The sequence below is a fragment of the Anastrepha obliqua genome, chromosome 2, assembly GCF_027943255.1.
Source record: "Anastrepha obliqua isolate idAnaObli1 chromosome 2, idAnaObli1_1.0, whole genome shotgun sequence".
Classification (NCBI taxonomy): domain Eukaryota; kingdom Metazoa; phylum Arthropoda; class Insecta; order Diptera; family Tephritidae; genus Anastrepha; species Anastrepha obliqua.
The window spans coordinates 88,015,509-88,032,539 of record NC_072893.1 but is presented as its reverse complement, the minus strand read 5'-3'; the positions used below and the strand labels follow the sequence as shown (position 1 = coordinate 88,032,539).

General features: G+C 35.4%; 1 protein-coding gene across 4 annotated transcripts in view; it reads right to left on the bottom strand.

Moving 5' to 3' along the window:
• LOC129236856 (protein-tyrosine sulfotransferase) overlaps nucleotides 1-8,126 on the bottom strand; it is a 41,890-nt gene extending 33,764 nt beyond the window's left edge. For all 4 annotated transcript variants that reach the window (XR_008581723.1, XM_054871126.1, XM_054871128.1 and 1 more), the window contains exons 1-2: nucleotides 7,949-8,126; nucleotides 2,887-3,017 (exon numbers count right to left, since the gene is read on the bottom strand). Coding sequence is in view for 3 of the 4 variants with exons in the window: in XM_054871126.1 (XP_054727101.1) it covers nucleotides 2,887-3,017; nucleotides 7,949-8,107 (290 nt within the window). In the remaining variant the exon portion in view is untranslated. The remainder of the gene's footprint in view (nucleotides 1-2,886; nucleotides 3,018-7,948) is intronic.
• Nucleotides 8,127-17,031: the final 8,905 nt, after the last annotated feature.

The following is a 17,031-nucleotide window of genomic DNA, read 5'->3' as shown; positions in this document are numbered from 1 at the left end:
TCGACATTTCCGTGATACCTCAAGTGAAGGGTCCGGGCAACAAGTTCGGTACCACACAGCTCATGGCCACAGCCGGTCATCGAGTACAAATGAAAATATTGAACTCGTCGTTACAAGTTTTCACGATAATCCATGTCAGCTCGTGCACACGAAAGTGGCTATACTGAGAACTCCATTATTGTGCATCAAATATGAGGAAGGATCTTAGACTTCACTCTTTCAAAATTCAAATCATGTTAGCGCTCAAGCTTAACCAATACAATTTGCGTAAAAAATTCTGCGAGACAATCTTTCGTGCGGTCAATACTATGTATATTTCGGAGTGATTTAGCACGTTTTCATTTAAATGGAAATGTAAATAAGCAAAATTATCATTACTGGTTACCTAACGCATAGAACCCACTATTACAACATTAACAGCCACTTCACAGACCCAAAGACACTCTGTGTAGTGCATTGTCAAGCAGTGGAAAAATTGGTCCGAGTTGTGTAGAAAATCGTCAATTCCTGTACCCATGCTGAACGTCTATTTTTTGTCGTCCGATCTTAATCCTATGGATTGGAGGTACCTCAAAAGTAAAATCGATGGAACAAGCCCAGCGACCGCCTCAGCACTACAAGTAAATATTGTTCAAGAGTTTAATTGGCATTCCGCCATCAATTCTCCAGCGGTCCACGTTTAGTGGAAATATTAAAAAAAACATCTAATCCGCACTTGCCTTTCTTGTAATAATTTAATTTTATGCTTTCATTCGAAGAAAACTGCGGCTCAGGATCATTGAATGCTCTTAAATACTGGCAGCCGCTTTGTAATTAGTGAAAGAACGCAAATGATATGCCATTAAACCTTAAGAAATGTTAAGGTACATGCTTTTCGCGAAAAGCTCTACGATAGTCTGGCATCCGTCGTACCAAATTTACATAGATTGGCTATAATAATCCATTTAAAATCGGTTTTTTTTAATTCATTGATTCAGTGTTCTCTATATCGGTGCATAGGAGTCATGAACCGTTCTAACCCACCCCAGAAAAAAATCCTTACTCTGCAGGTTTTTTAAATATAAAGTAAGAATGCGCTTTAAAAGAAGAGGGCAGTCAATTACACCACTGATGATATCAAAGTTAAAGTAGAGTGAAAGAATACTCCTTTTATTTCGTAGCGAATTCAAATTTAATAAGGCACATCTTGCAACATATAAAGGAATCGCATGATCAAAATTAAGCAATCTACGAGCGTAACGAAGAAAATGTTTTTGAATTCGTTGAAGTCTACATATTAATATGATAAAGGTGATGCATGGCCATTTATTTCCTTACTTTAGAGTATCATTACCGAAACAGTTCCCAAACATATCTAAATTTTTCGCACCATTGGATCCATTTTTAACACAAAATTTAATACAAGCTCGTTGTTGCAAATTCAAATCCATTTTTAAAACTGTAAAAAATCGAAAACACGTGTAGGTACAAATGTCAGGCAATGATGATAAAATTTTGGTAGGAATGTTAATATGCCTAGTCGTAGAAAAATGTTAGGATTAATACACGTATTTATGCTTAAAATATACACAGGGTCTATTTTTAGTCCATTCCTTCTGGCTTCAGTTCAATCTTAATTTTCCCTCTCGAATATCAAGCCACTTTCGATCCTTATTTTAACTCCCATTCCACTTTTGATATATCAAATACACTTTTTAACATTAAGAAATATAATATATTCTATACTCTCTCAATAGATGATTGGAGATGATGAATGTTTTCTGTAGCTGAACAGTTCTAGATCTTGACGCCTAACAAATTCTTACTACTCCGTCGATTAGTATTATTATTGTAAATATATCTACACACATGTATGTACACATGTTTGTTGGGTAAATATTCCCAGCCATTGGTATACATATGTGCATACTACATCAGACATAAGCACAATATGTACGGTCGACAGGCAACCAACACCAAAGTAATTAAATCAGCAAAAAATTTCAATTTCAAAATGCTGATAATCCCTAACTGGAATTTGATTATCATTTCTGCGGGCATATTTTTACCACAATAACACGTGTGCAAATTGATATTTAATACCCATGTATGTGTGGCGAAGGAATGAAGATGAGTTAACACACACAAATAGCTGATCCAGCAAAACTCAAGGAATAGAGGAATACAAAAACGCTTAGCTGTGGCGGAAGCATGAGCACCTAAATAAAGACATAAAAAAGGCTGATGAGAAAGTAATTTGCATTGGCAGCTGAACTGTTGAAAGGAAAATCAATAAACCAACAAACAGGTACACACACACACACCTACTAAATATGTGTTTATATACCAACTTCAGCATAAAAAAAGCAAAAATGTAGACCACGCTACTGAAAGTCGCAAGAGAACCTCATGAAAATAATGGAAAAAACACTTGTTTGTTTTGACGTGCATTTGCTTGTATGTAAGTACAAACATGCATATGTAAGTATGAACGACGATGAGTGCCGGCCGGCTGACGCTTATCGCGTACCTATGGGGCCAAGTCGATTAAACTGTTCGAAACCAAATACACTGCGCCTATTTTTGCCTAGTCATTTGTTCTTGTATGTACTCGTATATGTGCGTGTATCGACTTAACTTGAGTGCCAATGCATATGTATGCACTCAGAAATATCTCAAACGTTTTTCCCTAAGCACTTGTTTTGACGGCACTGAGCCCTTTGATGGCTGCCACTACGTGAAGCACGTCAATATTGTTGTTACGATATGTAGACATGTACGTATGTATGTATGTACATCTGTACACATGTTTAAATAATTGTAGTTGAACGCAACCACTTGACTTGCTTACGCTATTACGTTTATACACACATACATTTGTATGTAAATGATTTATGGGTCACTCACCTCACATCCGGATGTGCATCCAACATGGCGCGCATCAGCGTCGTTCCTGATCTGGGCACGCCGCCAATAAATATAAGCGGCATTTCGCGACCATATGAGTAAGCTTTTTGATCTTCGCCCACAACATATTTCTGCAAAGAATGAAAGTAAATAAAATAATTAAAATTTTCGTACGATTGAAGAACAAATAACAATAAATTTGAATGTGCGAAGTGCGAAGTGCGCGTAACGAATTTTAACCTTCGGAAGGCATTGGGCATTGAAGTGCGAGACACCCTGCAAAATATTTACTGGGCTGGAATTTGTTTACTTTTAGTATCTGCATCTAGGTTATTGCTTATCTAGGTTATTGCTTTTATTTTGTTGTAGATATTTTTCAGCGAAATGATTAAATAAATAAGTAGCGCTTTCTCAATTCGTGTGGACCAAAAACTAGTGGTTGTGTACAGTTATATCTTATTATTTTAATGAGATTTTCGAACGAAATGTAAAGTACTATCACTATTGCCTAAGATGCTTTCCATTTAAATTCAACCGGGCTATTCGGGTCATGTTCTTCGATTTCGATGTAACTTAAATATGTTGCTCTCTGGTCAAAATAATGAGACACGTATTTTTTTGTTCGCCCGAAAAAAATTTTTTTCAAGAGTTATCGGCAATTTTGTTTTTCGCCTCAAACTCGATTTTTTTTAATTATATAAGAAAATTTTTTTTTTAAATGCCCATAACTTAGTCAAAAATGAACCGATTTTAATAATTTTAGGTTCAAAATGATCGTAATTACATACACAAGCGACTTCATGTAGAAACAATTGCAAAAAAGTAGTTGAAATTTTTTTATTTAGCAAAAAAGAAAAAAAATTGAAATTTTTTTGAAATTCAATATTTCAAAAAGTGTATTTTTTTTTTTTTATAACTTTTTCCAAATCAAAAGGACATCTCAAACTTTAATTGAGCTGCATGCCTAGTAGCTAAAATGCGTTGTTTTTGAGTAATGAATTTTTGAGTAAACACCCTGTTTCGCAGTTTTTGTTTTTTGCAAAAGAAAAAATTTTCAACTACTTTTTGCAACTATTTCTCCATGAAATCGCTTATGTAAGTAATTACGATTATTTTGAACCCAGAATCATTCAAATCGGCTTATTTTTGACTAAGCTATGAGCAATTAAAAAAAATTTCTTATATAGATTCTTTCCATTTCAATTCAAAAGGGCTTTTCGGGACATGTTCTTCGATTTCGATGTAACTCAAATATGTTGCTCTCTGGTCAAAATAATGAGACACGTATTTTTTTTTTGGCCCAAAAAAATTTTTTTTCTAGCTTTATCGGTAATTTTGTTTTTCGGCTCAAAATCGATTTTTTTTAATAATATAAGATTTTTTTTTTTTAAATGCTCATAACTTAGTCAAAAATGAACCGATTTTAATAATTTTGGGTTCAAAATGATCGTCATTACTTACACGAGCGATTTCATATAGAAATAGTTGCAAAAAAGTAGTTGAAAATTTTTTATTTTGCGAAAAACAAAAAGTGCGAAACAGGGTGTTTACTCAAAAATTCATTACTTAAAAACAACTCATTTTAGCTACTAGGCATGCAGCTCAATTAAAGTTGGAGATGTCCTTTTGATTTGGAAAAAGTTATAAAAAAAAAAAAAATACACTTTTTGAAATATTGAATTTCGAAAAAATTTAAATTTTTTTTCTTTTTTGCTAAATAAAAAAATTTCAACTACTTTTTTGCAATTGTTTCTACATGAAGTCGCTTGTGTATGTAATTACGATCATTTTGAACCTAAAATTATTAAAATCGGTTCATTTTTGACTAAGTTATGGGCATTTAAAAAAAAAAATTTCTTATATAATTAAAAAAAATCGAGTTTGAGGCGAAAAACAAAATTGCCGATAACTCTTGAAAAAAAATTTTTTCGGGCGAACAAAAAAATACGTGTCTCATTATTTTGACCAGAGAGCAACATATTTAAGTTACATCGAAATCGAAGAACATGACCCGAATAGCCCGGTTGAATTTAAATGGAAAGCATCCTAAGCTTTTGCTGTGTTAAATGTCAAAACTGTCGTGATATTAGACTTTGCTTCCACATATGGAAAACTTGTATTCTTGTTGAAGCTTTTTGTATTTGAGAGAATTCTTCTGGAATGACAGTTCTTAGCCGGATAAAAATCCAGGGCACACAGAACCGACTGTAGTGTCAACTAGAAGAAGACTTATGAAGCCTTTCAAAAGTGACGCCAAGATGTCAGTAGTGAATAATTCCTAAACGATAAGTGTTTTTTTTCGTCATCTTTGACATTGTTAAGTAGACAGGTGTACAATTTTACATAATAGAATAACGCGATAAATTTATTGAAACTTATTATGCAAATGGTCGATCTTTAAGAATAACTTTTCGTAAAATTGTGATTTTTTTTATGAAAATAATCCTGCGAATGGGTCGACAACTAAAAGGTTGGAGCAAAAATTTCAAGAAATTGATTCTGCCGAGTATAGAAAACGGATTGGCTTGCCAAAAACTATACGTTCTGTTGAGAATATTGCTGCTGTAGCGCAACCTTCTACGTCGATATCTCGACGTTGTCAACAATTAAGTATTCATCGATCGACTGTTTGGAGGATTTTACCTGTAGACATGCTCATGGTGGGCATTTAAATGATGTGACGGGAAAACTTTAATATAATGTATATCGCTTTGAAAAAAAGGTTAAAAGGCGGGGATAGAGGGGTGTATCCCCATCTTAAAACTGAAAACCGAACCTGCCAGAGGCTTATAGTTTTAAAGTAATTTAATGTTAAAGTTCTCTAATTAGCGAAAAGTTGGTGTTGCCATACGCCTGATATATAAACGAAGTTCGTATGCAGGGATGTTCAGTGGAAGGTTCATTGCAAAACTGCAGTATTTTTTGCTGTAATTTAAAATTGAGAAATATTTTTGAAAATACGTATCAGAAAAAATAATAAAAATTAAAATTTCATTAAATTAATTAACACAGTATTTTTGCGTAGAACTTCTTATCGCGTGGGCGGCCTTCGGCCGCGCTTCAAAATAATATCCCTCATCAGTCCAACTCCGGCTACGCAATCCACAGAATTTTTAGAGAACTCCTTCCCGTGTTAAAACCATTGAACCCAAAATTAAAACATTATATGCGTGTATGTAGTAAGGAGGCACAATAACTCCCATCCCCATCATTAACACTAAACTTAAATACTTCATTTCTGGTTCATTTGCAGGCATCCGGCAACACCATACTGTTGTCATTCCAATCTTCTTCTTATTCGCGTTTAAAATTGGAAAGTGATTGCATGGACAAATGAATTTGATTTGATTATTAGACCCAGCAGGATTACAGCTGACACTAATCGAATGAAGTATCGAAAGAAATGGCAGTTGCGGTATCGAATCGGAAAAGCCATTGTTTTTGTGGTTCTTTGGAAAAGCAAAAACGTGCAACATACTTTAGCCTCAGTTCAACAGAGACAGTGAGTTACTTTTGGGCACCGACATGTCACCGGTTGGCCGCTACTATCTACCCTCTGAAGGGCATTAGAGCTCTTAAATTAAACCGACATGGCAACAGACATTAGAATTCATGTACGTATTAAGGATGCCAATTATGCGACCCTGTATTTGTAAATTTTTTTAAGAGACATGTTCAATTGAAGCGGAAAAATCATTTTTATAACAGAAAAAGTCCCTAAACGGAAACGCTTAAGTATTTTTAAATGCATATACACTTAACTGCTGTCTCTTGTTCTGCTACTAATGAAAAAATTTTAACTTAAAATAAAAATAATATACTTTTTAAACCTAATTGCAGAATACAACTAGTGTTTTTCAGGCAGAAGCCTTTGCGATACTGCAAGCATGCAAAATTCTTAGGGGACGTGGGAGCGAGGGAGATATTAACCTATTTTCCTATAGTCAAACCGCGGTCAAAGCTCTAACGGCGCCATGGTGAAGATCTAAAAGATCTAGTCAGCTCCTGTAAAGAGGAAATAAAATCTCTTGGGTGTGCAGGTAACATTCCTCTGATCTGTCTTGCAGGACATAGGCACATATAGGGCTGATGAGCTTGCCAGGAAAGGGACTGAATTGATCTCCGAGAACTCCTACCCGGTCATCGACACCCCCAGACTATTTTTTAAAGGCGAATTGCACAACTTATTTTTTCAGGAAACACTGTGACCCCAGTATAATATACGGAGGACTCAGAAAGTCCATTCTAATTCAAAGTTCGCCATTCGATTTCCAAACTCGTAGCTGTGTTTACCGGTCATTGGAGGACCGCCACACACGCGAAAAAGCTTGGAGAAACGCTATTGAAGAAGTTGTGGACACCTTTCAGAGAAGGGCACTATTGAGCACTGTCTCCGTAAATGTCTGGGCTTGGCAGCCGCACTATGAAGATCACTGGGTGCTCCTTTCTTCGACAGCCTGGGGAAGTACACCAACCTAAATCCCATTACATTAACAGCTCTGGCTGGCTGTAGATATCTGCCTGCAGCAAAACGGCGCTTTAGTACTACTTGGGGTGTGTAGAGTGGTACTACAACCATTTCGCCTATCTACCTAAATCCGTCTTATATACCCATTTATTTATTAGACGTTGAAAAAAAATGAATATCTAAATCCTGGGTCTACTCCCCAGATCCTAGTGCGTATACAATGTGCACGCATCCAAAGGGAAGGTTACGGTTTTTCCGCCAGGATTTATTATTATTATTATTATTTAATTTTATAACTTACGCAAAAATGTTTCGAAAAAATATTAAGATTTACGTGAGTTGGGTCGATTTGAAAATACTTCCAAAAATTGAGTTTTTCATAAATAAAATTTGTTTTTAAAAATATTTCGCCAAAAAATGATCTCAGATGAGAGAAGAAATTAAGCTTAAAAGGTATGCATACAAAAGTTCGAAAATCGAGAACAAAATAATGACTTCCTTTTTTTTGTTTTAGAGTGATGCACCCTAATGTACATATGTAAGCGAGGGTGTATGCATTTGTAAAAAAAATTGCTTGCAGCAAATATCTCTTACCTCTTCGTGCACCATTAGCGATCCATCCGGTGATGTCACGTCGTTCTTAAAGAAACAAGTTGGTGCGAATTCGGTGAATTTGAAGACGAACATAGTGACAACGACAACGGCGACCATCACCCATAGCGTGGCTTTTTTGTTGCGATATTGTAGACGCATTTTGAAGCAAATTGCCGTTTCTTGGCTCCACAAAACACACAATTACTTATTCTACGTAAAACGCACACACGCACAAAGAGGCACGAAAATACCGACTTTCCTATACAGGACAAACAGTCTAAATACGATAACTGTAACTGTAACAGTGACGCCGCAACGTGTACTTGTAGCCGACGGATATGTTACAAATTTATTTACGTATATAATTATGTGAGTATCAACAGACATGCATGTGTATGCGAGTGTGTTTGTGTATGCACAGAGTTATGAATTTTGAGTGCAACGTAAAAGTGCTGAAATTGCAAAGCTTCAAAGGGCTCTGGGAACCGTTGAAGTGACTTGAGAACTGCCAGGGTTTTTGCCGCTACTTTTAAAATTCTTCTCTTCCTTGTTGTTTTTTTTTAGCTTTATGTAGTAGGTTGATGTCTTTACGATTGTGCGTTTAAGGTTTAGCAGATTCGTTGCCACCGAGCTGTTGGCTTTATGAATGATATATTTATTTATATATGTATATTTGTCTTGAAGAATACTGCGCTACTTTTACTACGCATTGACTTTGGTGGCAAAACGTTTTTCAAAAACTTGCCAATGGATGATGCCAAATATTAATATTTCATTTAAAGCTGCACAAGATTTGATTTTAGCGCTAGCATATAACTGTGATATTAGTCGCTGCTCCAGCTCTGCTATGTAATATTATTTGGACACAGCACAGATAAACCGCGTAATGATGATGATGAGGATGTGTATGGCGATAACCTCGGGGACAATGCGTCTAACGACGTCACAGGCAACGTTGACGATGACGCGTACAGGAATGGGTACAGAAGCGAATGAGTGCTAAGGGGAGACTGTGCGACTCTTGAATTTACGTTCTCTACTTTTGTTGTTTGAATCTTTTTAATAGTTGTTAGTATCCTTTTAGCGCCCACTATGCATGCTTTACACTGTTGCAATTGAGTGCTGCTTCTGCTGCTGCTCTTCAACAACATTTTAAGTTAACAACGCGCGCTCATATTTCTTCATTTGTATGCTGAAAGCGAACCAAAAGCATGAAACAAAAAAATAAACACACACATACAGTGTGGTGGCGATGATGAGTTGCATGCAATGTGGCCACAATGAAGAAAATGTAAAGAAGGTGGCAAAGGAAATTACTCTGCTCTGCTACTGCACTCGTCCGTACTTATGACCAACTGCCAACTGCCAAGACCTACTTATACTCAGTTGAATTGCTATGTAGTAGGTGCAAGCATGCCTTCTCTCACCACTTATCTGGGCAAGTAAAGACAAGTGACTTCCTCGCGTGCTTACTGTGCGCTGAATAATTTCCCAGCCACATACGCCCCCACAGCCGGTTTGGTTTGGCACTCTTGCACTTGCACTGACTTGCACACCTTTTTCACGTTGAGCTTATAGCACTTTTTTGTTGTATCTAGAATTTTTCTGCTTCTTCCGTATCCACTGTTGGTTAAGACGAAAGAATCGTCTTGCCTCTCGTCTATTTTTTTTCTCGTTTTTTTACTCGTTTTTCTTCTTCTAATGTTTTAAATGCCGTAAATGATTTAAATTTATTATTTTTATTGCTGATGGTAAACTATTGCTCTGGCTTCACCTTTACGTCTTTGCTCATATTAACCTTAAGGTGTTGTTAGAGTGCCATTTATCTGAAACAATAAAAAGTTGAGAAAGTAAGAAAATGCTAAGTTGTTGTTGATTAAATGTACTTAGTATTTATGGTACAAATAAAAACGTGTGGCATGTATTTCGACCTGAAGATGTTTTGTGACCTCTTCCCCCCACAATCCTTCGTTCAGACTCAATAGTCGCGTGAAGTCTAGGATAGTACATGCAACAACAGCAACACTTAGGCTAGGCGTTCAACAAGTAGCATTAATTTTGAAATACAAGCGCCGCACAGTGGCTTATTTTTGCAGTAATTACATTTTCTCATCTTGACTTTTTAAAAATACAATGATGCAGTTTGTTAGCTCGTTATCCAAGTTTGAAACATTTATCACTTTTTATGTTTATTAATACATTCATTTTTATATTTTCACAATTTTGTGGGCATAACAGTTTTGTGGAACAGCATAAAGTAATCGAGGTAGATATATACATATACCAAAATGCTCAAATTATGAGAGAAGTTGATTTAGCCATGCCCTTTCCTCTGTTCGTCCGTCCGTATGCATAAAAACTCGAAAGCTCATATATTTCAATGAAACTCCATACACGTATTAATTGCCTTTTGTCTAAGGTAGTTTGGAATTGAAAATTGGCGAAATCGGACAGTAACCATGCCCACCTCTCAAATAACGGTAATTTTCAAAACAGAAAAATTGGTGATTTCAGTGTTTTAAATGAAAAACGACATTCGACGCAAGTGGGCCTAATCCATGATAAGCTCTTAATAAAACTCGCTCACACTTGTTACACGTATCGCCCACCACCTCATTTAGAAGCGACATAAATATTTTTGAGAAAGGAACGACTCCCATTTTTTTACAATTTTTTAAGACTAAATTTCCGCCCGTCTGATGCTTACGGGTATATAAAGTTCGGTCCGGACCGAATTTCGCCTTTTTTACTTATTTTTGATTACGCTTCCCATGCAGTGCAACGAGACTGCAAAGCTCCAATGACTTACATAGTCCAGAGTAGTACATAACCTACCTGCTTACGCACGAGACAGAAAAATTGTACACTACAAATTTCATTTTTCAAATTAAGTTTAAATTTAAATTTTAGTATTGAATTTGTGTATTAATCACAATTGGTTTTTCTTGGTATTCTTACAAAAACTCAAAACCTTAAAGCGTCTATGAGCACCCGCCTATGAGGTCATAATGTAAAATATTTGTTAAAAAAAAAACAAGAAACAAAGAAAGAAGTAAAAATTGTTCCGTATTATCTGAAATTAAATGTTATATTACTTATTTGCATGCGGTGCTGCTTAGTTCCACGTAGCCTCTCAGGCTGTGCAGTCTCCCTTTCCTATAATTTTCTCACTGCCCGGAGAGTAAATATTACTTCCTCTTACTTTGGTAGGTACCATCAAACTGGGGGCTCCAGACCACAGCACACTTAATTAATTAACTTTGAAGTTAATTTGAGAACAAACAATTTTCTCAAATATTTTACACTTGATATTAGAAAATTGTTTACATAGCAAAGGATTGGTGGATATGCTAACCGAGTGGTGTGTGTAGTTACCAATCAGTAGATCCTCTGTGAAGAAGAAACATCAAAAAGTATAGAAGAAGAATTTCTATAGCAATTGCGATCGCTTCCCAGCAGAAAAGGTTAGCCTCTGATTGATCTACCATAACAAAGTTTCTCATAAAAACTATCCCGAGGCAACATAAAACTGACATACAGTTTCGTAGAATATAACAAGACGCATCAACTTGGAGAATTTCAGGCATAGAAATAGTGTAAGTATAAGTCACGATATACAGCTCAAAGCATTAAATTGTAATAGAACAAAAAGAAGTTTACACTTCGACTTAAAGATCTTTCATGCCCTCCGCTCATTACACTATTTCATCCAAACAGTATCTCCTCCCTCAATAAACCTAGAAGGAAGCTGGTTTGAGCTCAGCGTATGTGATTTTTCTCTGACCATACCAGATCAAAATGTCTACTCCTCCTTTTCGCTATAGCATCGCATTTGAGAAGGTATGTTGGAGTTTCCGAGAATTGGTTGCAGAAGCAGTAGAAGTCGGTGGACCATATTTATTAAATTAATATTGAATGGGCTATAATAAAACTGCGTACCGAAACGTTTTCCAAAAATTGTGGAAGTTTGAAATTTTGTTGAAAATTTGCTGAATTTTTACAATTTTTGTATAAAGTTTGAAATTTGGAGATATACAATTTTTGCTAGACGGTGAACTGTACTTAAAGAAAAAAATTATGGACATTCGGAAAAACAACTAAAAATCTTTAAAACTGATCGAAATTTCGAGAGATGACGCAAAAACAAGAACGGTGTACGATGAAGTCTTGTCGAGGCCCTATGCTCCCGAGCGGTGGAAAGGAGAAAAAAAAACTTTATCGCGGGCTGTATTATAGAAACTTAAAAAAAACACAAATTAGGCCAAAAATTAAAATATTAAATTAATTGTGATAAAATCACTGGACGAAATAAATGAAACAGTTCATGTTAAAATAGTTCACGTCATGGTTTGGGAATGCATCTGAGCATCACAACTGTCAATTTCGGGAAATCCGGGATAAGTTCCACTTTCACTAGGTACTACAAAGATCAGAAGTATTCTACTCATGTTGTAGAGTGGCTATTATATTATTGGTTAAAGGTCATTCAAACTCCCGCTCAATCTCCACACCTCACTGTCATAGAGAACTTATGTTCCCTTTTTGAGTGTTTGGCAGAGCTCTTTCTCTTATATGTGGCGTGCGTCTTAATATTTTCCACAGAATTGAAAAAGCACTTCTTAACGACAGAAGGTTTCTTATGTGAAACTTTTTCATGGCATAATCCTTGAACTACAAGAATGAGCAAAACTAGCTTAGGATAAAAGGATATAAAACCCGATCAGGCGAAAAAGTCATCAACCAAAACGAATTATAATTTTTCACAATTTTTTATTTTTATACTAATGTTTATTTATTTTTCACTGTGAACCGTATACATGAATTAGCTATGTGAGGTTAGGTTAGGTATTTGGCCACAAAGGAGCTCACTTGAACTTAAATACGGTACCAATGAAAGGGAAAGCAGAAAAGCAGGAACGGGAATAGGTAAGGGCGAAACACCGAGCAATGTATTAATCACATTTCATTAATTCTTTTAAGTGTAACATGAAGGTAATATTTTTTTTTTGTTTACTTGAATTTATTTACTATATTTATTAATAAAAAAAATAATAACTTAAACTGTTTTGCTTACTTCGTCCTGTATTGCAAATATATTGATATTTTATGGTTTACATTGTGACTCACTGTATTTATACACAGTCGCATACCATAAACAGCCGACACTTCCACTTTTCGTTTATTACCGATAATAGACCACAAGAGTTGCTTCAGGCGATAAATTTCAACTCAAATGTAACAACATCACATCAATAAGCACACAAACATCAAAGCACTGCTCTATTCTACGTGTTTCTATTTATAGTTGTTTTTTTTTTTTTTTGGTTGAATTTAATTCGACCACGTTTTGAATTGCGGGGAGCTGGGGGTGATCAGAATGACAATGTAAATGTTTAATATTCTGATGGAGTATGAAAATAACTAGAAACACCATTCGATTGGGGTCAAGCGGCTGCTGTTGTCACAACTATCGCTGCTATTTTTTTTGTTACAGAATGTATTGCGGCAGTTCCAGCAACGTTTAGACGGAATGTCGTTGCTGGGATTGTGTCAATCATCGGTAGTTGTTAATACTCACAGGAAGAAGGTTAAGTGTAGAGTGAATTTATAATATTTTTTTTATGTTGTTTTTGTATGTTTCGATAGGAGAGCAATAAACCGTCCCGTAGAATAGTTCTGGTCCAACTGAGCTATAAAATGAAATTAACATAAGCGTTTAGCTTTTTTGTTAGGTTTTTAGTTATTTCTTATTTATTTCATTTTTTCCTTTCTTTTTATACCACATGCATGAATGCATAAAAGTATTATATTTTTCTTTTTACTTTCTTCTTCATGATTGGCGCGACATCAACTTAATCGATTTCGGCCGAGTTTAACAAAGTGCGGTAGTCCTTTCTCGTGCTAACCGGGGCCACTTGGGCACACCAAGTGAAGCCAAGTCGTTCTCCTCCTGATCTTTCCAACGCAGAGGAGATCTTCCTTTCTCTGCCACCACCAGTTGGTACCGGGAGGAATATTCTCATGGTATATCAGATATCTTCATCGTCCAAGCTTCTGCGCCCCACAAAAGGACAGGCATGATGAGTCTTATAAAGCGTTAGTTTTGTTCCTGGAGAGAGGAATTGCCTACTTAGTTCAAAATAGCACTTGTTGGCAAGAGATATTAGAATCCCCCTTTTTTAACTTAACGTCTTTTTAAAATATAGATAAAATCATATATACAATATTCACTATTTCATTTTCTATGGTTCATATGAGATATGAGAGGCCTGAACCACTTTGAGCAATTTGTTGGTAGAGTTTCAAAATGACTTAAAGATAAAACTGAAAAGTAATTTCTTATTTCATTTTCATTTCGATTTATTCAGTCTACAACTTGACTGGTATATCTTACCGATTAGGGGTCCTTTCCAAAGTCCGTGAAAAGTCACAGAGATGGCACTACTGGCGCGTATTGAAGTTATGTTTAGTTAATAACATCTCTTGGAAGAAGACACAACAAGTTTCAACCAGATCGGTCGATTTCTTTGTCTTTGGCATTCGTTTGAATCGAGGAAGTCGATTAGGGATCCTTTCAAAAGTCCGTAAAAAGTCACAGAAATGGTACTACTGGCGCGTATTGAGGTTATGTTTAGTTAATAAAATCTCTTGGAAGAAGACACAACACGTTTCAGCCAGATCGGTCGATTTCTTTGTCTTTGGCATTCGTTTGAATCGAGGAAGTCGAATGATTTTTCTTTTCTAACAGGACAACGCGCCAACGCACGTCTGAGCAGTTATGGTCACAAAATCAATGGAAAGTGGGTTCCAACTCGTATCACATTCCACCTATTCTCCAGATTTGGCTCCCTCGAACGCCTCGGACTACAATTTGTTCCCCAATTTGAAGAAATTTCTGGCGGGGAAAAATAATTTATTCAAAGGAGGAGATGATTGCAGAATCAAATGGTTATTTTTTAGACTTGAACAAATCCTATTATGCGAAATCAATAAAAAATTAAGAAGTGCATAAACCTAAAAGAGACTATGTCGAAAAAACAAAGATTTAAACCAAACAATTACGGAGTTTTGCACGGACTCCGTCGTAAAATTTTACTTAAAAACAAGGTATACGTAAATAACATCTCCTAAGGGAACATCTCCAACAGTACACAACGTCAATGGCATATTAAGAAACCGAACTCGGGGATGAAATCTCAATTTTTATTTTTTTTTTTGTTTTTGATATTTTATTATACTCCCAAAGTGCTCTGATTATGGGAAGCTAATTAGCTGTACACAGATGGAGATAAAAGGAATTTTTAACACGAATGTGTCTATTTCAGTAAGCCAAAAAAGCTTTTACATATTATTAATCAATTCCGTTAACAGCCAATAAAATAATTGGGATCTCAAAAATTATATGAAATTATAAATCATTGATTGAATCTAACAGTCATGTGGAAGTGCTATGTTAGAAGTAACTGAGAGTACTTTTTTCAAACTTAAATAACCAGCAAATGTTACATGCATTGGGTATAGAGGCGTTTACTCAAAGCTAAAACTTTTTTACTTATTTTTTCTCTCAGCTTTCTGTTTAGGACAAATAAAATGAAATGGTACATAAATATTTGTGCAGCTGACTGAAAACACATTCACTTAAAAATGTTCGCGGGCTTTTCGAGTGTTGAGTTTGATTGAAATGCCGCAACGCTACGATATACAAGGTACATACATATGTAACGGGTGATAACAAAAAAATTGATTTTTGTTAAAGTCCTTATACTCAATTTGTAATTTCTATTTCCAGGAAAAAAAAAATTTTCATTAAGGCAGTAGTCTGCTTTAGAAGCCGAAAAAAAGCGTTTTTTTAGCAATTTTTTTTGAAAGGGAAGGAAATGATTGCGGTAAACGGAATTTTAAGACGATAGTGTACTATATTTAAGGTTTAAAAAACAATATTTATTTTTAAAAAATATTGAAATTTTTTAAAGTTGTAAGTATTTTTCTGGAGCGCCTGGAGTCTGCACTTGTAAATCGGTGCCGGTGATGGAGGTCGTGCGATGCATCTGAAACAGTCGAACCAAATTTTTTTTTAATTTTTATAAGTTTCTTTTCTTTATGAACTAAAAAAATACCGAAGAAGTTATAAAATTCCAAATTTTTTCGAAGTTTGAAAAAAAATTCACTTTTTTAAGAAAAAAAATTGACTTTAAGTTGCAAAACAAGTAGTTTAAATAATACTTTTGTCCAACTTTTTTAGTTCAAATAGAAGATAATTTAATACTGAAGCTAGATCACTTTGGTTTTTTTCGATCGGACATATATTCTTTTTGCTATCGCCGGCACCGTTTTCTAACACTTGTGAAAATGAAAACTCGAGAAAACGCGCTTTAAAGTTCTGCCTGAGCATTCGCACCTGCTCGACGCTCGGCCACCAAAACTGCTCTAGCTTCGAAAATATGTCGAATTGGCCTCTGGAATTTTAAAGACATATTCTTGGATAGTTTTGGAAGAGATTTAAAACAAAACAAAAAAATCGATTTTTTGAAGCCTGTAAAGCAGACTACTGCCTTAAGATGTCTCGAAGCAAAATATGGCGAGGGAGTTCCAAGATCTACTTTATATAGAATTCTTAAAGCTATGAAAAGAAAATGTAGCAGTGGAAAGATTCCATTGATTATTACTTAACGCGGCCTACCGCCTCAAGGGTAAGTTCAAGAACAAAAATGGCAAGAGCAAACGCGATTACGTCGCAAAAATAATTTGCATCAAAGTTATATCGGCAAAACGTTAGAAAAATAAAGTGCCGAAAAAAAGTTAAGTTGAACAAATATGTAAAATTATGTTTCAGAAAATCTCAGGTGTCTGGAAATGATTGATTGTATACAAATGGCAATTCAAAACGTGATTTCAATGTGAAATTGAAGTTCAAGCACAAATTCGAAGCAAAAGTAAAACTGTACATCACACACCCATCACAGGGAATTTCGCAACCTTGGTTCAAGCCAAGTAGTCTTGCAGCGAACAATGAAGTATACAAGAAAGAATGTTTGGTCAAAATTTTGATACCTTTCATGAAAAAAACACCATTCTGAAAGCAA